Here is a 24,789-nt window from a genome sequence, read left to right on the forward strand (position 1 = left end):
AAAGGGAGATGCAGGTCAGGATAGCTTTTCTGTGTTTATTGTCTAGACTTCCTTCTGTTTTCAATTTAAAGAAACATGGCAGCTTGCTTTCTGAGATCTGATTCTGCTACTCTACCCGCCTTTGTCTGGACCTTCTTTTTTTTTTTCCTCTATTCTTTTTCTATTCAATTTTGATTCTGTTCCCAGTAGTTTCTCCTCAGTGTGGGGCATTGGCTAATCATTTTTTTTAATTGTAGTTTTATTTGTTTATTTGCACAGCACATGGGATCTTTAGTTGCATCACACAAACTGTTAGTTGCCATATGTGGGGTCTAGTTTCCTTGCCAGGGTTTGAACCCAGGCTCCCTGCATTGGGAGCGTGGAGTCTTAGCCACTGGACCACCAGGGACATCCCAGGCTGATCATTTTTGAAAGTGAAAAAACTAGTCAAGTTTCAGGGGCCTTTATCCAACTGGTCCTCTGAGATTCCCTGTTGATTATGAAGGTAAGGGTGTGGGGCTGGGGTGTGTAGCTTGGGGCTGTCACATGTCTTGTTGTTCTTTCCTTGCACATGATCTTTATTCCAGTGGTTTGGCTGTCTTTGGAAGAGGAGACTATTTTAATTATAGTAGCTTCCTGATGGTGGTGTAACAGGGCTAGTACCCAAGTTATTATGCTTTTTTGTTTATTTTTAAATTAAAAGATAATTGCTTTACACAATTTTATTGTTTTCTGTCAAACCTCAGCGTGAATCAGCCATAGGTATTTGTTTGTCTCCTCCCTCTTGAACCTCCCTCCCATCTCTCCCCCTGTCCCACTCCCTAGGTTGGTACAGAGCTCTGAGTTCCCTGAGACATACAGCAAATTCCCCTTGGCTATCTATTTTACACATGGTAATCTGTTTCCATGTTACTCTCTCCATACATCTCACCCTCTCCTCCACACCCCCCCCCCCCCCCCGCCTTGTCCATAACTCCGTTCTCTATGTCAGTTTCTCCATTGCTGCCCTGCAAATAAATTCTTTGGTACCATCTTTCTAGATTTTATATATATGTGTTAGTATACAATATTTATCTCTCTTTCTGACTTACTTCACTCTGTATAGTAGGCTCTAGGTTCATCCACCTCATTAGAGCTGACTCAAATGTGTTCCTTTTTATGACTGAGTAATATTCAGTCATATTACTAAATATGCCACTGCTTCTTTATCCATTCATCTGTGGATGGACATCTAGGTTGCTTCCATGTTCTAGCTGTTGTAAATAGTGCTGCAGTGAACATTGGGATATATGTGCCATTTTCCAATTTTGGTTTCCTCAGGGTATATGCCTCAGAGTGGGGTTGCTAGGTCATATGGTGGTTTTATTCCTAGTTTTTTAAGGAATCTCCATACCATCTTCATAGTGGCTCTGTCAATTTAAATTTCCACCAAAAGTGCAAGAAGGTTCCCTTTTATCCACATCCTCTCCAGCATTTATTGTTTGTAGACTTTTTGATGATGGCCATTCTGACTGGTGTGAGGTGATATCTCATTGTAGTTTTGATTTGCATTTTTCTAATAATGAGCGATACTGAGCATCTTTTCATGTTTGTTAGCCATCTGTATGTTTTCTTTGGAGAAATGTCTGTTTAGGTCTTTTCCCCACTTTTTGATTGGGTTGCTTGTTTTTCTGGTATTGAGTTGTATGAGCTGCTTGTATATTTTGGAAACTAATCCTTTGTCAGTTGTTTCATTTGTTATTTGTCATGTTTTGTTGGATGATTTTTGTATCCAATTTTGCTGAATTCTAATGGTTTTTAAATTGATATGTTTGTGTTCACATGTACTGAGATATGTCTGTGCAAACTGTGTATTTTTGTTCCTACTATTTATATGTCTTAAAAAACTAACTGTATTGGCTTGTATCTCTAGAATGTTGTTAGTAGTCTAGTGTTAGTTGCTCAGTCGTGTTCAACTCTTTGTGACCCCATGGACTGTAGCCCGTCAGGCTCCTCTGTCCCTGGAATTCTCCAGGCAAGAATACTGGAATGGGTTGGCGTGCCCTTCTCCAGGGGATCTTCCCAACCCAGGGATTGAACCCAGGTCTCCCACATTGCAGGCAGATTCTTGACCGTTTGAGCTACTTGGGGAGCCCTAGAATGTTGTTATTCAATAATAATAATTGAACATCTGTGTATTCCTAACTCTAATGGGAATGATTCTGGAGTTTTCCATTGAGTTTGAAGCAGACTTTAAAAAAAAAAAAGTCTTTCAAAAGATTTGTGTCCTACTGATATAAGAACTATGTTTATTAATTTCTGAATTTTAAATCATTCATGCAGTCCTGAATTAACATCACTAAAACTTGGTATTTATTATATTACTATATCAGTAGATTCTATTGGCTAACATTTATAAATTTTTTGTCCATTTTCACTGTATTCTAAGCATTTTTCAAGTTCAGTTCACCTTCAGTGTCACTGACTTGTACTTCTGTAAGTTGATTTGCTGCTGCTTGGATGACTTTGGGTTTGTGAAGGTGCTCTCAGCTTATGTGCTTAGTTCTGCTGGATCTCATTTGATCTTCTCTTTTTTGGTCTTGTGCTTCTTAGTAGCCTCATTCTGAGTGAATTGAGAATATAAAAGTTTGTGTTTATAATTTTCTTCTGATTCCCAAGGTAATCCTCCAAATTACATTCTTTAATCTGCCTATTGCATACTGTTTTAACACCCTCGCTCCAGCTTTCCTGGTTCTTTCATAAGAGGCTGTTTAACGGGGGAGGCAGGGTTCTGTTGAAGCCTGACATGTGGTCAGTAGTTGGGTATTTCAGCGCTGTGTTTAAGCATCATTCAGTTCCTCCCTTAGGATGAGAAAGTTGGATACCAGCTGATTTTAATCTTCATTCAGATCTACCTCAGCTGCTTTGAGGGGATCAAGAGGAAGGGTGTGGCCCTTATGGGCTTGGGTGGGCAGAGGCTGAGTGGGTCAGTTGAGTCCTTCCCTTGCAGGAACCTGTGTGGTAGGGGCTCCCCTCAGAGCAGACCATTCCTCCCCCGTTACTCCTGTGACCCGCTGAGGCTCATGGGGTGCCTGAGAAAATCAAAATGAGATTCAGCCTCTTCAGTCTCACCTTCTCTACCATTCTGTGGAGTGGAAATGGCTCCAATTCAGGGTGCTTTCTGAACTTTCTGGGGCTCACCATCTGTAATCCCCTTTCTTCAAGTTAAAAGGCTTTGTTGACATTCTTTACATTCTTCAGAACTCTCATTTCATACCATCTCTCTCTTCTTCAGAGAGAGTTGTATCCCATTTCATTGTCATTTTGGTCTCCCTTTATTGTGCATGGTATGTAGCCTTCGACATGCATAGAATGAGTTTGTGGCTATTTCTCTCTGTGTGTGTGTGTGTGTGTGTGGCTGTTTCTATACTGTATTAAAACTCTCCCCCAGGGAAAGCTCTGCCCAAGTGTAGCAGTGGACTAAGCCAATCAGAACCTTACTTTTGAAGGATCTATGGACAGGCAGCAAGCAGCCTATACGTCCACAGTTCTGTGATACAGAGTGGGGCCAAAATTATTACAAAATAGCATTCATCAGTTTCTAAATAAATGGTGTGAAGAATTGAGGATACAGCTGGTGGAGGAAGGAGAAGGTCTGTAAACAGTAGTGGAGCCCTACAAGTGGGGGCACTGAGTGATGACCCATGATCCCTGAGTTCTTCCTGTCACTGAGACCAGGTCATACGCTGAGTCCTGTTCTGGGATTTCTGTGAGATGCCATCTTGCCTGCTTCCTTGGGCTACTCTAATTTGGTGTCTGCATCTGAAAACCAAAAGATCCTAAAATAAAGTAGTTGATTTTAATTTCACTCTGAAGTAAGATCCTAGATCACCCAAGTATTTGTGGGGAGAGGTAAATCAAAATGGGCAGGGTTTTTAGGAAAAATGAATGATGTAGTCATTGTGAAGGAGAGAAAAAACTGTGAATAGCATCCAGTTGAGGCTGGAAACCCTTAATTTGCAGCATTATCATACTGTTGTGAGATTTTTCTCTAGGAATTGGCATGTAGGCATCAAGAAGCTGGCTGGTTGAAAGGATCCTGGATCAACCTGGGCGAAGGCGCTGTATGCCTAGTGTTCTACCATAGGGTCTAGTCTAAACAGAGAAGGGAAGGAATGCAGGGGGGAATGGTTTCTGAAGGTGAGAAAATTGACACTTGTTTAGGGATTAGGGGTCTTCCAGGTGGCGCTTCCCTGGTGGCTCAGTGGTAAAGAATCTGTCTGCAATGCAGGAGACCTGGGTTTGATCCCTGGGTTAGGAAGATCCCCTGAAGGAGGGCATGGCAATGTACTCCAGTAGTCTTACCTGGAGAATCCCATGGACAGAGGAGCCTGGCGGGCTACAGTCCATAGGGTCGCAAAGAGTTGGTCACAACTGAAGTGACTTAGCATGCACGCTAGGGATTCGAGGCCTGTTGAAATTGAAGAAGCAGTACCAGGAGAAAGGGTAGTAAGCTCCAGGAGGTTATAGAGGTGTGAGCTGTGTGATTTATTGATTTCAGAGGTGGAATAGATTTGAGTTTGTGTTATATCCTAGGTGTGACCATGGAAGAAGAGGGATTTGACTTCTTTTGTCTTGTTCCTCTTATGCATTCAGGTCATCAGTATTTCTTATCTTCATGTTGTAAAAGGTTATTCTATAGATGCAGAACTAAACTAAGACCACGAACAAGTAGTAAACAGTGTTTATTTTCTTAAAATTACTTTAAAAAGGTTGTTTATAGAGATGTGGATTTACATAACTTGGCGACAACATTTTAAAAATGTACAGGCTATTTTGTATTATTGCACTTACTCTTTCATAATATATAAGGCATTTTATTTTACATAAATAAAGGATAATGTATAATATCATACAACAGGTGTGGTGCCAATTAAGTCAACCCTAAAATTAAATGAACTGTGTATGGGAGGATAGAAATGAAACCCAACTTACTTCAACCTTCACGGTATATCCTTGCAACTACGATATACACATAACAAAGTTACTGTCATAGCTTATTGGATGACTGACTGACCAGCTAAAAAAACCAAAACAATGGAAGTTTTAGTAGGACAATACCATTAGTGTTCACGTCAGGAAGTGTGGAACTTTATTAGACTAATTAGAAATACAAGTCATGCCTTGGACACTGACAACAAGTAAATATCTTTCTATCTTAGGGTCAAAGTTTAGCTTTTGCTTCCTCAAAATCTAATTGTCGAATTCCATGGGAAGCCTTCTGGCGGGGTCCACTAGAAATAGCTGATGACTTGAATATGGTTCAGTGAACCAGAGGGCTACCCTCACACTTTTTAGTTACGAGGGTTAGGAACTCTTAGAAGGAGAGACTATTTCATTGCTTCAGAAGCTCCTGTCACATGGACTGTGCATTTCTATGTAGGCACAGCTAGGAGAGTAAAGACAAAAAATTTTCAGCGTGGACTTCAAATCATCTCTCATTTAGGCAAGAAAGCAGAAGCCACAAAACTGACCCCAGAGACTTAAAAACAATCTAGCATGCACCTTGCACTGACTTCCTATAGTATCCTACCTGGAACTGTAGTAGTGAAAAGTAGAAGCTAAATTAATCAGGTCTTTCTAGCAAACTCGTGAACTACATTCCCTTTTGTATAACCTGTTTAAAATGAGGAATCTGGGCTCACACCAGCCAGATAACTCAATCCCATCTGAGAACCTCTCTGGGCCAGTGCCACAGAGGTTTACTGGGATCAGTCACTCAGAAATAGGTTAATGAAAGAAATCACCCACATGAAACCTTTGCGTCACCATGCACGCATGTATGCAGCTTCACCCGTATTCTCAGACTCAGTGGGCTGGTTTGTGCCACCAGAGCATGTGGCCTGTGACCACCCAATTCTGCTCCTTTACCTCGAAAGACTGACTCACCCTCATTCTCCATCTTCTGATTACATTTTAGTAAATGAAGCTGATGAAGGTCTGGGTCGTTAAGAAAAGGTACAGTGTGAGGAGAGGCCGGCCCTTTTGGTGACCAGGAACAGCAACATCGAATGGAAACAGTTACTACAAAGAAGCTGGTGCTTCAGAAGGAAGAGCAGCTGGAATGAGTGTCACAAGCAAGCGTGAGTCACAACTGTGTTCTGCTGGGAAACATTTTTGGCAAAAGAGAGAATTTGCAAAACAGGAAAACAAAAAGAGCAAAAACTTCAGTCACTGCAGAGCTAATGCCATTACACTCAGGTCAGGAAAATTGATCCAATGGTTAGAAATGTTACATTTCTTAAGCTTATTGAGAAAGGGGGAAAAAAGTAAAAAAAAGTCCTTTAAAAGGATTATTTTAAGCTCCTCTACTTGGATTACAATCCAAGGATACTAAAAAGATAATTGATTTCTAAAAATTTAGCTTAAATTAGTGGTTGGAGAGTACATAAAATATAAAAATGGAAACTCAGTGACAATGGTATTTTTGCCTGCTCTTTCATTAACCAGTCTTGAATTTCAGCATTTATTCAAGACAAGTTGCAAACTGATGTAAGGTGCTTTCAGAGCTGGAACTTTCTGCTCATTCTAAGCAGCGAAGTTCATGGCTATTTAGTACAGTTTATCCAAACTGCATTCCTGTAAAATTGCCTTACGACGTACACTTTAGATCATGATCAATACTTCATGGTAATCAATAACTACCGATTAAACTATGCAGCCATACGTTGCACATTACACTCACTAAAAATACCACTTTCTGTATTTTGCTTTTTCATTTTTGGATAATTCCTGAGCCAACCTAACCATTAGGTCATAACTGATTCTGTTTGTTCAAGGGTCATGTTTTCCTTTTCAGGATAACAGACCCTTAGCTCCTCCCACTGAATGTGCCTAAAAGCATTCTGTCATTTACTTAGAAAATTATATAAAACTAGTCCTTTTAGTTGTGACAGTTGTGTTGCCCTCAGACGTTGTCAGATCCCTAATTGCCAGGATTGATTATGTTGGGAGAGGTGGGAGGAAGGATTTGGAGGTCTCACTAAATGTTTCAAGTAAAGAAGGGCATGCCACATCTTGTGTCCCCATTAGGAAACATAACAGACAGGAGGGGACAGGCACTGGAACGAAGTGGACCCTCCCAGCCTAAGTGATCCAGGCAGAAGGCTTAGGAGTTCAGCTCCATGGCTGCTGCTTCACGTGTGAACAAAAAAAGCTGGGGAGTGTGATAGTCTTGCCCGTACCAGTGCTTCTCTGTTGTTTCAGGAACCCATTGTTTAGAGAAGTCATTCTGATTTGCCAAAAAAGGGAATTGAGAAAAGGCGATTCCAGGTTTAAAAAAAAAAAAGTAACAAGCACCGTTAGCGTCACTACCAGTGCTTGCTGCATGAAGAATCCCTGTGCTTTCTAATGACTAACTGCACAGGTCCCTCTGGGACAGCCTTCATGATATTCCAGGCATCGAAGTGCATCAGCCCCACCAGGGATTTCCCATTAATGGCCAGAATTTCATCTCCAGCTTCTATTGTTCCTGCTTGCTCAGCTGCACCACCTGTGAGAATAAAGACAGAATGATAGCTGGGAACGTTCGTAATATATAGAATAAATTCCAAGTAAACTAAAAACTTTAGCTAGAAAAATCTCTAAACCATGTGCCTGCCTTTAATCTTAGGAGAAGGAAAGTTTTCTTAAAACAAGACACACAAAGCATATACACAGAAAAATGTGACCACATAAAAAAATTCAAATCTGTAACCCCTCCTCCCCTAAACATAATCAATTGACTAGGGGATGATATTTTCATTGTATTTAGTCAACAAATAGAATGGGGGTTACTCTTCAGCTGGGCTAAAGATCTCCAGATCAATAATCAACCCACCAAAAATCCAAATGACCAATAAAAAACAAGTTCAGCTTCTACTTTTTAATAAATATTGGCTGATATATCCAACATGCTGAGAATTAATGAGAATTATATACTCATCAGTGACCTGCTTTTTACTTATTAACAAAGCTTAACATATTTCTACATGAAACTCTGTTATGGCAAGTTGATGAGCTTTGGAAAAGACAGAGTTTGCACCCCCTTCTATATACTCTTGCACATAAACATCTAAAACAATCATATTAAAGAAATGCACGCTGGCTGTAGAGGCATCTTTTCATCTAACGGAAGAAAGGACATTGAGAGAGAAAAATACCTAAGTTTGAAAAGAATTTTCTCAGAAATGTTTAATTAGATCTCAAAACACTGAGCAGATAAATCTTTTTGTCCTAGATTTTTGAAAATCATTGTTATTATTTGATATCAATACATGTGAAATGATAGTTGATTATAAAGACTGACAGAATAAAAATATAGCTGGAAGAAAGGAATTTCAAACCCACTCAAGGACAAAACACTTCATGTTGTTATCAGAAAAGAGATGAGCCCTCACCAATATCAGGCCTACAAAGAACAAGGAGACTGAATTCTAATCATTGCTTTCTCAAGATACACAGTTTTGGAAGTCTCAAAGCACCGATGTCTGACAGACCCAGTTAACACTGTGTTAGCATAGTTCCTATTCTGGGAATATTAACTAAAGGCCCCAAGCAGGTTATCTGAAACCATAAATTTTCTGGGTGTTCATCTGAGTCTAAGGATATGGGGATTCCAACCAACCAAAACAGGAGGCTGTGAGTTAGGGGCTGTAGGCAGTCACACTGGTTTGGTCTCAAAGTCTGTGACTTCAAGCAGGTTAAGGTTTCTTGAAATTTCAGTTTTCTCATCTGCAAAATGGTGTTAACCTGTCTTGTTCCCTCACTAGGTTTTTACAAGGATCTAATGAGATGAAGCAGGTGAAGTCCTTGATGAACCACTCAGCGCTGTGCACACCAGAGGTTGTGCCAGCTTTTGGACTTCTTATACGCGCGAGAGAAGTAAACCTTCTTGTTTAAACTGTTGTTTTGGGTTTTCTGTTACCTGAGGCCAAAGAGAATTCCAATTTCATCAGGGTGTGTCTATTGAGGTTTTAAGAAAATATCTTTTAGAATCCTTCTATGCTTTTTTCCAAAAACGTCTTGCATAGTTTTTGTGTAGCACACTTTTAGGTTCTTTTCAGTTTTACTGTGCATTGGTAGCTTACAGTACTGAATGTACGCCTAGCTGTTTTTCTCATTCATTCACGGTTTTTGAGCTGGTCCCGGTTAATGGATATAGATCCTACTTGCTTCTTGAATTGCTGCATAGTTTTCCTTTTTATGGATGTAATGTATTTTACTCATCATTTTGCTACAGACAGAAATTTAAACTGTTTCATAGCTTCCAATTTAGCAAGCACTGCCAAATTTTTCCCCAGAGAGAGGTACCATTATATATACTTTTGCAAGAAAGTATGAGTGTTCTCCTTTCCCTACATCTTGCCAACACATCGTATTATGAGATTTCTTATTTATGGCCAACCTGATTTTAAAAAGATGATTCCTAGTAGTTACAATTTTCACCCAATAACTAATATTAGTTTGAGTATCCTTCCCTCTGTTTGTTGACCATTTAGGTTTTAACTTTTGTCTATTTTCTGTTCATTTCCTTTACCCAGATTTTCCCTTTATTTTGTATTTCTTATTGAATTATAGTTACTAGTATATTCTGGAATTAGCCTTTTGTTGATGTAAATACATTGCAAATATCTTCCAGTTGCTTAGATTTTTATGAAACTTTTTGCCATTTAGAAGTTAAACATTTTATATCTATGTATAATGTATATCATATATGTGTAATATAAATTATATACTTTTATGGTGTGTTTTTGTATGATATTTATGTAATTCTATTAGGATTTTAAAACAATGGTTATTGTTGATATACAGGAAATTCTGTTGCTTTTTTTGTATGTTGATTGTGAATTCTGCAGTCTTGGTGAACTGTTTATATTGGCTTGACATTTGATTCTCTTAGCTTTTTTCCAGTGAGGAAGGAAGGACATACAGTTTGCCAATAATGACAAACTACATTCCTGTACTTCCAGTCTTCATACCTCTAATCTTGTCTTATTGTGTTACTGATATTCTTGGTAAAATGATGAAAAGAGAAACATTTTAAAAGCAGCCTAGACAGTAATAGTGATGATGTTCTACCTCGATGGCTGCTGCTTCACACAAGAGGTTACAAGTAATTATTTACTCATTTTTTTTCATCAATAAAATCCCTGACCTTCAAGAGAGCTTTTGGGAAATACAATATTTAATTCATTTATTATTCAAAGAATTTTTCTGTATTAGATTGATGCAAGAAATTGAATATTGCTGTATTGCTTTTAGTGTTTGGGCTGAAAGGCACAGGAAACCAAGATAAACAGAAAACCTGTATCCATTAAATTTTTAAGTAAAATAAAGGTAAGAAAAAATCTTTGGGTAGAGTGCTAAGCCTGAACAAAGAAACCAGCTTTACTGGTCTCCAGAAAGATTCGAGAGGAGGGAGCAGTATAATATTCAGAAATCCCTGAATGCCTTTTCCCAGGAATAAATCTGCAGGCTTGCACACAAGAGCAGTGGCAAGGCTTGTCTGTGAAACAGGTGCGTCTTTCCCATCCTCTCTATCCACTTACACAGTACAGTGTTCATGGATTTCTAGCCCGATGCTAGACAGAGGCCAGGAAGATACCGGAACATCATCTTTGCTCTGCTAGAAGGAGACCTCAGGGGCACTCATCTCTCCCAGGGCTGCTTTTCCACTCTGGTGCTGCAGATGCCATGGGATTCCTGGGCCTGGCCTCCCATTCTCCACCTGGCTGCTGCTTTATCTGGCCCCTGGTCTTTTGGCTCACAGGCTAAAAACACCTTATTGAGAGGTGAGCTGCTTGGCCGGCAGAAGCTTCATGTCCTGTGACTGATCACAGTCACCCTTCACTGTGCGTGTCCTAAACATCACCATCTTGCTGTTTCAGGCTCAGTCCATTCGTTATTCCATCATCTTCCTCTTCATTGGTGCTGCCTGTCTGATTGTAGTGAGCAAGCTGCAAATTTGTTGTGTGCTTTTTTAGGTTTTCTTATGCCTGAATACTCCTATTGTTTTTCAACAGTCATGACTTCTCCAAATATTTCTCTTTATCTGGCATTCCTCATTCTCCCTTATCGCTCAATACCCTTTTGTAATTTTTATCTCTTTATTCCCTTGTGCTGTAGTTTTTAAGGTTTCTTCCTTGATTTTTATAAATTCTCTCCATAAGGATTTAGTATATTTTTAATTCTGTTCATTAATTTAAATACAGTTTGACTTTCTTTCTGCTAATGGGTTTTTGTGTGTGTTTTAATGTATCTGCCTTCTTCTTCTGAATACCCTCTTGTTTCATGGATAGTGTTTTTCTGCTTCAGTTTTTTGATGGACTTTACTGTTTGTCATGTCTGGTGACAATTTCCTTATGTACTTCATATACTTTTTTTTAGAGCTCCTGCTTATGAGAGCTCTTAAGAGTCAAACTGGCACGTTTTCCTTAACTTGGCTTTCTGTTTTAACTTGGCTGTCAAGTTAACACGTGCAGTGTTTTCCTGGTACCGTGCGTCTAGACATCATACAGCAGAGGCTTGGCTCCTGATTTGTGCCTGTCCTCTGCTTGCCCCAGGGACCGTGAGCAAACAGCCTGTTTCTGGCCACCCCTATTTACAGTTTGGGTGTGTGCTAGACTGCAAGAAAGTAAGATGGGAGCAGTAGATATTATTAGAATCATTGGTAAATATGAAATTTCTTCATACACTTAAATAATTCATTTTGTGATCATGGGCAGTCCCAAGAATCTCTTCAGATTCCTGAGCTAAATAAGTATACTAACAATATCAACATAAACATATTGTATATATGAAATCAGTATTGTAATATAAAATATTACACCTATAAATAGCATATGTGGGTATATATAAACATATCATTAGTATAATTATATTATTAATATAACTGTTCAGCTCTGGGACCTAGAGAGAGAATTTTGAGAACTGTCCAAGATCATAAAATATACTGAGTTCACGAAGAGACCTGTCTACCAACTATTTCAGTGATATCTAGTGGCTCACATGTTACTTTCTTGAAATTTTAAATGGATATGACCTTGACCAATGTTAAGTACCCCTGACTGGCAATGCTGATGGCATGACTTAGCTTGCTATGGAGCAACTGCCAAGGAGCTATGCCTCCTTAGCTTGCTGTATTCACATCCATGCAGCTAACAGTAAGTAACAACACAAAGACAGGAACATGGGGTCAGGGATACAGCCTCGAGGCTGGGGGCGCAGACACCGGAGCAGACTGCCTGGGTTCAAGCCGGGTTTGGCCACTGACATCGGCGTGACCTTAGGTGTCTGTGTAACCCCCCCGTGGGTCACTTTGTTCTTTTGTAAAACAGGGATGCTAACAGTACCCATGCTATATAACTGTCACGTGGATGAGCAACACGTGTGAAATGCTCATGACAGAGCTGACGCAGTAGACCCTGGATGTCAGACAGCATTAAAAACAAATTTGATTTCCAGATGGAAGGCGCTGACATGCACAGAGAGAAAACAGGCACTGGGCAGTGGACTGGCTTTTCTAGGACATTACCTTTGTACACTCTCTTAACGAGCAGGGGCCCGTCTCCAGCCATGGATGACTTCCCTCCGTCCAGGCTCAGGCCCAGCCCGGCCGAGGTCTTCAGCACTTCCACGCACACAGCCTCGTGCGCAGCCATGCTTCTCCCTGCGGCGACAGCATGCGTTTGTAAAGCTGACGGCAGCAATCCGAGGCCCTGCCGGCCCAGGGCCCCCCAGCGTGTTCCCCCAGCACTCTCGAGTCCTGTCCACCAACGTGAGGGTTGGTCTCCCCACACCCGGAGCTGTGTTCCTGCCGTCCCCACCCCTCTGCTCGCCTGAGCACCTTCTGCCAGCACAGACAAGGCACTGCTGCCCAGGCAGAAATCCCCACAGTCAGTGCACATCTCAGAGTAGACTCAAGTCACGCTTTGGGAATCAGATTCGATTTCCTGCCAACCTTGGCAGCTAAACATCACAGTCTGATTCTGACAACCTGTGATACCCAAATGCCAGGCCTCATGGGAGACGTGGTGCTTCCGTCCTCCTCCTGTGAGGGGTACCCCTGCTTCTGGTTGTCTGTCTGTATCACACACTAGCTGTCTTCATTGCCATCTCCTGGCTCCACTCTGGGGAGAACGTTTCCGTGGTGATGCCAGCTCCATAGCAACAATCCTGTGCCTACTCTGTGTGCTGAGGTTTGTCTTGGGGGTCTGAATACAGAGTGTAAATTTGCCGTTTATTTCCCTTCCAGGGAAGGATGTCTGAGTTGAGTGGAAAGGGCACTTATTTGCTTGGGAGGTAGGAGAAGGACCACAGATTAAACTGTCCACTTGGGGTTGGGGCCAAGGTAGCATCACCACCTTTGAATATAAAGGCCATTCCTGTGGTTTAAAGAAGGCCTTTGGACTTCCCTGGTGGCTCAGATGGTAAAGTGTCTGTCTAGAATGCGGGAGACCTGGGTTCGATCCCTGGGTCGGGAAGATTCCCTGGCAACCCACTCCAGTACTCTTGCCTAGAAAATCCCATGGACGGAGGAGCCTGGTGCAGGCTACTGTCCATGGGGTCGCAAAGAGTCGGGCATGACTGAGCAACTTCACTCACTCATTCCACATGGTCTGAAAGAAACTTCCTCACAGAGGGCAGGGCACCATTTTTCAGTAGGTCATAAACTTTTGGTTAGACAGGAAAACGGGCCCATACTGCAATCACTTGGGAACCTTAAAAAGATACTGGGGCCCCCGTCCCTCACTCCACACTCACCCTCAGAGTTTAACTTAATTGACCTGGGGATTTCCTGGGCATCGGGATTTTAAAAAGCTTCCTAGGCACTTCGAACATCAAGCCCAAGTGGGCTGCAGTCAGTGCTTGATGAGGCGTAATCACCTTATCATGGGTAAGGCATATTGGATCTGGTAGAGCCCTAGGCAGGGGGATCTTGAAGAATAGGAATACGAAGAAAGAAATTTATGCCCTGAACGTGCGTGTAGTTTGGTAACTCTGTTAAAGCTGGTTCAAGGCCAGATGCCCTGAAGCGGCTATAGGAATACTTAGTGATTATAAATTTCAGGACAGCCTTTTCTATATCTGAGTTCCTGAGTCTTACAAACTCTGAAAGCTGTTAGGACTGAGTGCCCGGTGGTTTCCTTTGACAGCTTAAGTTTCCAGGATTGCACTGAAAATACACCCAACAAGGACTTCCCTGGTGGTCCAGTGGTTAAGACGGAGCGCTTTCACTGCCAGAGCCAGGGTTCAGTTCCTGGTTAGAGAACTAAGATCTCAAAGCCATGTGGCCCAAAAGAGAAGAAAAGCAAGTACACCAAACCGCTGAGACAGTGCAAGGGCAAAGGTTAAGCATGACAAGATCTGGTAAGTAAGGTATTTGCCTGTCCTGGGAAGGGCTTCGGTTTCTAGAAGAATAAGAGCAAGACAGTGCAGCAGAGGGCAGACAACGAACACGCCCGACACCGTGGAGGCATCTGGACAGGAACAGTTTCTTACGTGTTCAGCGGAATCCGTGCCATTCTCGCCAAAACCATCACAGATAGCTCAGGCCACCGCAGCTGCTGAACTGATTTCTTACCTGTTCCAGGCTCGAGGGGGCTGGTCTTTCTGGACACCAAGCCCTTCCCGTTGGCTGTGGGAGGCTCCTGCCGGCTGGAGGGCCTGGGCTGATCACTCCCTTTCTTGATGACCATGAGGACATCTTTGTGCAGCTGTGCCTGGTGCAGAGCCTTCAGCACGTCCCCGTGGGCTAAGCCAGCCAGTGAGGCGCCGTTGAGGGACAGCAGGAAATCCCCTCGGCTCACAGTCCCTTCCTGAGAAGCCGCCCCCTGAGAAAACACCCTGTGGACCTGCGACGACGAGAGGACAGAGCCAAGTTCACTTAAGAAGTCCAGAAAAAGGGCCAATCTGTAGTAACATTAAGTTTCTCATGGCAAGTTTCCCATGTGATACACTTGGTTTACCAAAAACATTCCATGTGAGAGACAGGATTAATAACAGCAGCAGCAGCACCTCAATACAGTTTTATTCTTGCTAGCGTCTAAAATGGGCCTCGGTGCTCCATGTGCATACTCAATCACTTTAGTTGTGTCCAACTCTTTGCGACCCCATGGACTGCCTCCTCTGTCCACGGGATTCTCAAGGCAAGAATACTGGTGCTCCATGGGGCAATAAGAAAAAAGATGAACAGAACTGGGTCTCGCCCAAGGAAACTGATCTCCCTAATGATTTCAGAGGCTTCTTGAGTGATATAAAATTTTAATTCTGAACTGATTTATAAGCAAATGCAAGTTTTGGTCCATTAGTTCTAAGGTCCATCTTAAACCAATAAAATGTTTAGGTGAATATGAGGATGTAGACAACTGTTTCTATGTAGCATCATCTTAGGTCACTCGCTATGTGTTAAAAGTGCCTATGTTTGTCAATGAAAACATTACGTACCACTTTCCCCACTTGGTTTTGGTGACAGGACCCCCCCCCCCCCCCGCATTCTTTGAACCGACTGACATGAATTCTGTGCTGATCAAGTTCTCAGGCTGCTGCACGGCTGACCCGACAGCATCTCCACAGTGTCACTTACCACAATTGATTTTGGCTGCACGTCTGTCCCTCCTGCCACACTGAATCCCAGACCTGAGCCTTCTTTTTTATTCAAGACTATGAAGCAAATATCTTCTTTGTTCTAGTGAAAAGAAACAGAAACCAACATATTTCTTGTGCCAGAGTAAGGAAGTTTTGAACACATCCTCCCCACAGTACTGTGTGTGGGGCTTGTTACTGCTAAACTTGATGGTTCTTTAGGTGCCTCCACACGATATTGGGAGTGGAGGGCCCATCTCAAATACCCTGCATTCCTCCTGTGTGGTGCTTATGCGGAGTTTCAAGGGTCTATCTTATAGCTCTAGGACTACTGGGAAGGTCATATGAACCAGGATGGGGGCAGGGACACGGGACACTTAGAAGCCATTCTCAGCACCAGATGGTGTGTTCCCAAACCTGATCATAGCACGTAAGTCAATCATGAAAGGAATTCTTTACAGTTTTCTTAGTCTACAATTGAGCAAAGCCTGTGTTGTCAGTAGCAGAGAGAAGTATAGATGCCAAGACAGGATAAAAGCACATTGAAGCCATAAGTTTTACACCCCCTCAACCCCACCATGTTCAGCTCATTGGATTTTAGATACAATGAATGAACTGGTAGTTAAAGAACACAAAAGTATTTTGAAAAATGGGAAGTACATATAAAACTGTCAACTCACTGGGACTAGAACATTCTTAGTAACTGAGTCCTAGGGTTAAATAACAGAAGACATTCCTGTGTTTTAAGCATCAATCGAAAGGTACCTTGGAATAAAGATTTTAAAATAAAATTATCCGGGCTAATTATTCTGAATTTTGACTTCCTTTGCCCACATGCTAGATGTGATTCAGCATCATTTTAAAGAGCTGTGTTGCTAGGTTTCCCATGAAGTAATTGATTTATAATCCATCAATTCAAGGTGTTCTCAAGCTCAGCAACAGAAAGAGAATCTAATAATAACCAGGCTGGCTGTGACAGAGAAAGTGAGAATGTTGAAAGAGAAGACCACCTCTTTGTTTTGCTGGGCAAAGAAACCAATATTTAAAAAAACAATGTTTAGCATTAGTTCTAAAGAGTAATCCAGAGCATTTTTACACCCCTCTAAAGAGGTTCATTCAAACCTAAGCTGACACTGGAGTATCCAGCAGAACTTTGGGGGGCTGGGATGTTTACTTCATGGGCAAGTTCAAGCATATATACAAGACGCTGGTCACCAGAGAGGACTGATGACTAGGCTTTCTCACAAAAACAGGAACATGTGGTCTGGGAAGTGATCTCAGTGCAGCTTCTGGAAATGGGATGCTGAACTAGAAATACTATTCAGATATTTAAATGCCTTACTGGAGCAAAGACAATATTTAAGAATGAGACTCTCCTGCATTCTGGGATATACCACGAAGATTTTAATTTATTCAGATTTTTTCTTGCTCTAGTTGTGTTTGAGGATACAAGTGTGCTAGAGACTGACTGCTAGGCTAAGTGTTGACTCTCCAAAAAGGTTAGCACAGCATCAGAGAAGCTAGATGGTCCTCAAGAGCTCTCCCAAGATCTGCACATGTTGAAGTGTCAAGACCAGAGCTGTTTCCTGACTCTAAATCTCTCACAGCACCCTCCAGAAGCCACAGGAAGTCAGTACAACACCTGCGGATCACACTCATTGGAAAAAAAGCAAGGTAGTAAACTTCTGAAGATGACAGAGAAAGGACGTCTCTACTCACAGCTCCTCTCCAAAATTAACTGAAGACAATTAGAAAAAAGGCAAAAGCAAGCTGCATTCTGATCAAAATTGGAATAATCTTCAACACCTCCTGGTGGTGAATATGGAACCAGGGTGAGGAGGTGAGGGAGGCCGGGAGATGACCCCAGGGTGGCGTTGAGCACGCTGTCCACACCAGAGTCTGCTGTGTTTGTGGTCCCTGACAGTGTGCCTCTCAAGTGTGAGCTCGTTTGAGGCTTTTTGGTTTTCCGCTCATATCTAACACTGTAAAATGTCTGGAGCAAAGAGCCTGGCAAAGTATGAACCCACTGAGCCACCTTGATACAAAATCCAAGAGTAAGGCTTTCATGATTTGTAACAAGTCGATGAAAGAAGGGAGCGGATGGAACAGTCCCTCTTGCTGAAAGTAAAAAATGCTGTTATGTCTCAAGATGTTTCCTAACCGCACAGACCAAACAAGGGACAGAGAAGCCAAAGGGAGTAGAAGCTGAAAGGAACTGATCTCTATTCCTCCGCATCTCCTCTCCATTCTGGTTCATTCCATATTAGATGCCAATGTCACATCTGGGTACCCTTCTGGGTAATGTTAGAATTTCTGGAATCGTGTTCTCAGGTGGTATCAGTGACCAGGTATATTACCACTCAAGAAAAATTGTTCATATTTGCTTTTTTTCCTCTGGATAAAAAATATTCATTTATTTGGGTTCAAATCTTAATGAATCCTTCTGAGAAATTAACATGCTTCAGAGAAGTATTCTAAATATGAACCCATGGTTTCTTTTGTTATTGTTTACGGTCACATCCAATTTATCGAAAGACTTGACTTGTAACGACTAATCTGCTTCTTTGAAGGTCTTGTAATTGGGGCCAGGGTAGGACTGTTAGTCACTAAGTTGTGTCCAACTCTTTGTGACCCTATGGACTGTAACCCACCAGGCTTCTCTGTCCATGGAATTCTCCGGGCAAGAATACTGGAGTAGGTTGCCATTCCCTTCCCCAGAGGATCTTCCAGACCCAGGGATCAAACCCAGGTCTCCCGCATTGCAGGCAAATTCTTTACCATCTGAGCTACCAGGGAAGCCCCAGAGTAGGGCCACACAGCTGTTAACTCTCGTTTCCCCAGCAGGTGGCTCCCTTCACAGGCAGTTATGTCCACTCAGGTGGACGGAGGTACTTGTGAGATGGACAGAGGTACTCATGGCCATTCCCCCACCGTTCCAACATGCCGAGTCCTGTTGGCAGCACTTGCTGCAGACAAACTCCAGGTCGGGGGTGGGTGGGGAAGATGGTAACTAGTTGCTCCTGGGGGAGTAAAACACCAATCTGGCACTGAAAAATTCAAGACAAGCAAGCTTCTGAAGCAAGCTGCGAGCACCCAAGACAGATCAGACTGCGCTGCTGAACTTGCCGCACGGGACTTGGGAGAAGGGCTCTCCCGGGTCCTCTAAAGCTGTGGCACACGCCTGAGCACCGAGGTGGCAGCAGTCCCATCTTCCAGTGTTTTCTGTAGTTCTGTTTGTTTTTTTACCCCCGAACTTTAAACTTTTTATTTTGTCTTGAGGTATAGTTGATGAATAATGCTGTGGTAGTTTCGGGTGAACAGCAAAGGGGCTCAGTCCTACGCACACAGGGATGCATTCCTCCCATTTTCCGTATTTCACTCACCTCTGATTGTGCTTTCGCTTCCTGAATGAGAGTGAGGACAGTAGATCTGGACCCCACTGAGGACAGAACGGACTGCAGTCTTTGCTGATCCCCTGCTGAGACCAGGAGTTGTTGCAAACTAAATAATATAAACATATTGGAAGAACGTTAAAGAAAAAAACTTCTCCACTGTACTAGGATGCATTAAGAATGATCTCCTTTCTACCACATTGCAGGTATTTTCTGATTTTCATGCTCTCTTTTGGTCACAACTCCATTTCAAACTGCTTGAAGAAGCTCTAACGCTCAACAGAAATTTCATTCACTGCCAACAGCAGTGGGAATTCCTATGGATTCTAGGATCCCTCCAAGATGTTAGGGGACCAATGCTGAACTTGAACAGAAAATTTCAGACATATTAAATATTGTATAGGCTCCAGTGAAATATTTTAAAACATACTAGAAGTTTCCTGTTTGACTTCGGTCACTTTCAAAGGCTCCAATCCTACCCCAATGGTCAGGTTTCCTCATCGTACCATCTCTCTCTCTTGCTCTGTGTTTTTGCAAAGTGCCCTGTCCTACAAAAGCCTCTCTTTAGAGCAACATTTTGACAAACACTTCCCTGCAGGCACTTTATTTTCCAGTACTAGTATTAAAAAAAAAAAAAAATTGGAGACTGGAATAGAAAAAGGATGTTAGTGGGATTTATTCAGTGTAATCTGAATAAAGTCTGTCATTTAGCTAATTGTGTGTTGTTTCAGTGTTAACTTCTGACAAATGGACCACGGTTATGTAAGATGTTAACCTAAGGAGCAGCTAGGTGCGATGTACATGGGAAGTTTGCACTAGTTTTGCAACTTTTGTAAAAGTCTAGAACTAATCCATTAAAAAAAAAAATTACATAAAAGGGGAAGGGAGGGACACTTACTTAACTGACCAACTTCTTCCAGAAGGCAGATCCTGGGTGGTCTCACCCACATCGTGGGCTGAACTGGGTGCTCTGGGGTCAGTGGCTTTGGGACAGGCCCTGTCTGCCCCATCCTCGGGGCATGAAAGGGCAGTGGACCCAGCGAGGCCCCCAGCAGGGGAGCCAAGCGACCTCCGGGGGACAATTTCCAACTCGGTTTTGAAGAGCACGGCAGATGGTCCTGCTGAGAAGTCTTCGCTGCAGAGCTTGTCCAAGTCGGGCATGCTCAGGGCTCTCAGCTCCTGGAGCTTCGAGCGGGACAGAGGTGAGGCCTGCGTGTGACGCACCGAGGACTTGTTCCTCTTGGCAGGAGAGGCAGGGGTTGCGGTCGGGGCAGGGATGCCCGAAGGACCAGGTGGTCTCTTGGGGTCAGAGTCAGCGCCCTTGTTACGGGGGTCTGCTGGGGTCTGCCGGGAGATGGTCAGCATCATGCTGGACGGGGACTTGGTCATCGGGGGGATGGCGGTGCCGGCTTCACCTTGGCTTTCACTGCAGGAACTCAGGCTGCGTCTCAGCGACCTCGCCGCTGGGTCACTGGAGTGGCCGAGCGTCCCAGAAACCACACTGCCGGATGACCGTCTCCCTATGGGAGGCTTGGAACTCACTGATGAGAAGGGGGAGGCCCCGGCCTTGGCCGCGGGCCGGTCAGAGTGGGCCAGGTTCTCGAAAGACTTGATCCTCTGCTTCACAGAGAAAAAGGAGGTGGGTTCATGGGGCCAGTTCTGCGGGGAGTAGTGATGTCTCCTGGTGACTGTGACTCTGTCTGTGAGCTGGCAGCTGGTTTCCTGGGAGGACAGGACATCTGCTTCGTCTGTTGTCGGAAGGTTTCCTGAAGTCTCTAGCAGGGGCTTTACGCTGTATACGCCCTGACCATTAGCCAGGCTGAGAACAGTGCCTCTGGATGCCTTGGCCTCGAAGAGGCCCCCGCTAGTGCCAGGGATCTGGCTGTCCCGAGGGGCGCGCCCTGGGCTCTGCGGGGCATGGCCCTCCCGGCCAAAATGACTGGAGAACTGGGCCGGCATGGAGTAGGTCCTGGTCGCTGGCCTTGGCGTGAAGTAGGGATGGTCGTCCAGCACTGGGCCCGCTTGTGGGCCGTTCCTGGGCACCCCTAGGGCATCGGCCATCTGGCTGGGATCAGCCTTTCTAGCTGGCAGCTGCGGGGAGGAAGAGGAGGAGAGTCTTGCCAGGCTGACAGATCGCTGCTGTGCTTCCAGCTCCACCTGGGAGACCCGGGTTGGGAGTGAGGACAGGTGGTTTGGGGAGGACTCCCCTGGCTGGTGACAGAGCCCAACCTCACTCTTCTCCTGACGGTTGCTCTGGGACAAGAGCCCCCCCTGTCTGTCCCTCTCAGCCGGCATGTCACCCGATGTGCTCTTTAGCATCCTTTCAGAAGGGATCTCAATGATTTTCAGCTGCTTGGTTCTTTCGGGAGGCTCACCGGCAATTATTTTGCTTCTTTTGTCACCAGTCACCCCGGGCAGGGCAGCTTCTGCTGCGGAGTCCGTTTGGCTGGACGGGAACCGCTCGCCCTGCCCGGGAGTGGGGACCTCCCGCTTGATGGCCGCTGTGGACATGCCGCTCCTCGATGCCGCAGGACTTGGTGGCCCCGGGGATGCCAGGGGAGCCCTGCTCTCTGGACCACACTTGGGAGGTCTGGTGGCAGCTAGGCAGCTTCGGTCGGGTTCCGCATGCACAGCCGGGTGGAGCCTACCGCACCCACCTTGCTCAGGAGGGGTCTTGGGGGTGGTCACGGGCGAAACGAACACCCTGATGCTCGAGTCGGATGCCGAGGGCTTCAGGGAGCCCAGGGTCCCAGGGGGCAGCTTGGCCTCCACACACTGGGGAGACTGGGGGGCGACTGCGGCATTCCTGTCCAGCTCCTCGTGGTCAGCTGCGTGGAGCCGGTGCGCCGCCACCTTGGAGAGCATCCTGTGGGAGGCCTGGGGCGAGACCAGGGCTTTCCTGCGCTCCGTGCCCGCCGTCTTCCCCGTGTGGGCGGCTGGGGCCTCGGAACTGACTTTGCTTTTGCTTCTGACGCTCAGTCTCTTCAGCTTAGGACCGGCTTTGGGTTTCTGACAGTTACTCAAAAGGGTTTCCATGGAACTTTTCCCAGGCAGGTCTTTATTCTCAAGATTCAGCCGAGGAGGGGGGCTATCCGGCACAGGGGCCCCCTTCTTGTGGCTTGAGCTCAGCACCTGGGCCTTGGGGTCGGGACTTCTGGCCAGCAGCGTGGATTGTTCCGCTTCAGTTTTGCTCTGCGGATGCGTCCCGTGATTGTTCTTATTTATCTCTTTAAACCAGGCCATGAGGGGCCGCCTGGAGGTGGCTTTTGGCTTTGGCAACAAGTCCTCTGGGCCTTGACCTCCGGAGATGTGCAGGGTTCCCAGAGCTGAGTCTCCGTTCTTGGGGACACACGCCCTGAAGGAGGCTTGGTTTTCAGCAGTGTGAACATCTGTTTCTTGTTTCTCAGGTGGGGTCTTGTCATCCAAACAGTCATACTCCAAACCATTCACCATGTTAGGAGAACCGAGGGCGCCCGGGGGGCTGGGGACAGGCCTGATGCCCGGAGGAGGCTGGGTGGCTTCCCCAGAGTCCTCTTCACTCGGGGACCTGGGGTCTTGGGAGACCCTCGCATCCTCAGGCGGCTCCGCCTCCCGAGAGCTCATGTCTGACAGAGGAGGAGGTGGCTGCGGGCGGGTGGAGGTGCCTGGCACGAAGCGGGCTGTGTGGCCCACTTCTGCCCCCACCTGGCTCAGGGCTCCGTCCCTGGGGGGCAGGGCTGCAGTGAGGGCAGGGCAGGTGGCCGCCCGGGCGGGAGCCAGGGCAGTGGCTGAGGGTCGATCGGGGGAGCCATCCGCGGAACAGATTTCCACCTGCTCCTCCTCAGACTCCGTCGTGTCTCCCTTGTGAGAAGGCTCAGGAGGACGGGGACGAGGAGGGGACCAGCTGTCCCGGGCGGGAGCTCGCGGGGCTTCGGTGAGCGACTCGGGGTCCGAGGACGAGTCCTCCGCGTCCCCGTACATGGACGAGAGGGACACGGACGGCTCGGTGCTGTCTCCTAGGCCTGACAGCGAGGTGCTGTCTTCGTGGAGACTGCTGAGATTCCTAGAGTAGTTGCTCAGAAAGCTTTTGTTCACAGTAAAATGTCTGTCGGGATTGATGGAATCCAAAACTGAAGGCTGGCCGGCCCACTGAGGGTGAGGGGCCGGACCAGCCGCCCCGGGCCTCCTTGGGGCAGGGGTTGGACTCCCCGAGGCTGGCTGTGGCCCCTGGGCAGCCTGCTCTCTGCTCAGCCGGTCCCCTTTCCCGGGGGAGGGAAGCCTTGCTCCGGAGGCATCCAGTTCCCCCAGGAGCCTGTCGATATCTGTCACCGGGCAGTGCCCGCTCCCTCCGGGGCAGCCGGGCCCCAAGGCACCCTCACACACCTCCTGGGCCTTGTCACTTGGCGATGGCAGGGCTGGGCCAGCCTGCGGGGCGCTGGCAGACCCCAAGTCTGTTCCCTGGGGCAGAGCCAACCCCTGGCAGTTTCTGGGGACAAGGACTGCTGAGGTTTGCAGAGCCTTGGCGCAGTGACCCGGAACCCCCTCTTGGCTCTTCTCCCCGGACGTGAGGTCTCGTGGCAGCCCAGCACCAGTCGGAGGTGCCCCCTCAGCCATGGGTCCTGCTCCCCTGGGGGTCGTTGCCTTCCGGGCGGCGCAGGGCGAGCAGGCGTTGGGAGCTGCTCTCATCTCACGGAGATCAGGATGAGCCGTTGCCATTGTCCCTGGGGAGGTGCTGTCCTCAGACTCGGGCATCCTGGGTGACTCTGGCCCTCCAGGGTCCTCAGGTCGCCTCGCTGGTCCTGTGTCCACCGAGCTCTGGCTGGGGTCAGGGTGAGCCGCCCCCTTCTGCCCTGGGGAAGGGAGAGGGTCTGGGGAGCCATCTGCTCCTGGGTAGAGAATAAAAAAAAAAAGTTGGAGTGGTGGGGAAGACACAGGGTGAAAGGTAAGAAAACAGAAAACTTCTCAATGAAAACAAGAGAAAATTGTAAACAGTCTCAATTTTTTGGGCTTTTGTAGAAAGACAACCCATGGCTTAAATGTAGGCCTGTTTTTGTCTCTAAAATTACAGAGTGTGCACATCGAACAAATGCCACCATGCTTTAGAGGCTCTAAAATAACTCAGCATAGATGGCAGGAGGACCTCTGCCTCTGCCCTTTCTGGTTATTTATAAGGACAAGGGGACACCAGAAATCCTGCACTTGGGTTTCTGTACACCATCTGCCCTCTGATGGCAAAAGCCACAGGAGTCAGCAGGCTGTTCTATTTGATTCCTTAGCTTTGGGTTGATTCTGCAGTCAATTCAGTCCCCTGCACATTACATGGGGGTTTAGCCTTGTGCCTTGGATTAGGAGTCACAGAGTAAAGTGAAAGAGTCCCAGCAGGGAATTTGAGGGATTGACTACTCAGCTCAGGAGAGGAGGCTGATTCAGGGAGACGCGTGGCATGCTCCAGACAGATGGAAGCCTGCCCTGACCTCCAGCATGTCCTGACCAGGGTCAGGGGTGTGGGAGACTGAGGCAGTCAGATTATCCCGGGAAGCAGAGACAGAGGGCTGGCGGACTTGAGTGGGATTCTGGGGGGATCTCTGGAGCAGAAGCCAAGCAGGAGGAGAAAGGCAAGGAAGGAAAGAGAATCAAAGCAGAGAAGCCAGAGAGAGCGTGAACTCTCCGAGGTGCAGGGACAGATGCCGCCTGCCTGGAAGTGAAGTCCCTCCACATTCTGGGTCTGGAGAGCCACTCTGTCCTGGAGGCTCCTCCTCAAAAAGCCTGCACACACGTGGGCTAGTCTGTCCACTTCTGGCTCATGGCATCTTACAATAGGTGGGGGAACGGGCAG

The 24,789-nt window shown here is 45.9% G+C and overlaps 1 protein-coding gene across 9 annotated transcripts in view; it reads right to left on the reverse strand.

Annotated features, from left to right (window-relative positions):
* Positions 1–4,686: 4,686 nt before the first annotated feature.
* Positions 4,687–24,789, reverse strand: part of PDZD2 (PDZ domain containing 2) — a 397,356-nt gene continuing 377,253 nt past the window's right edge. For all 9 annotated transcript variants that reach the window (XM_043488426.1, XM_043488427.1, XM_043488425.1 and 6 more), the window contains 6 exons: positions 19,873–23,839; positions 18,966–19,083; positions 15,584–15,685; positions 14,582–14,852; positions 12,533–12,667; positions 4,687–7,510 (listed from right to left, as the gene is read on the reverse strand). In XM_043488426.1, coding sequence (XP_043344361.1) covers positions 7,329–7,510; positions 12,533–12,667; positions 14,582–14,852; positions 15,584–15,685; positions 18,966–19,083; positions 19,873–23,839 — 4,775 coding nt within the window. In that variant the 3' untranslated portion in view covers positions 4,687–7,328. The remainder of the gene's footprint in view (positions 7,511–12,532; positions 12,668–14,581; positions 14,853–15,583; positions 15,686–18,965; positions 19,084–19,872; positions 23,840–24,789) is intronic.

Source organism: Cervus canadensis, chromosome 16 (genome assembly GCF_019320065.1).
Source record: "Cervus canadensis isolate Bull #8, Minnesota chromosome 16, ASM1932006v1, whole genome shotgun sequence".
Classification (NCBI taxonomy): Eukaryota; Metazoa; Chordata; class Mammalia; order Artiodactyla; family Cervidae; genus Cervus; species Cervus canadensis.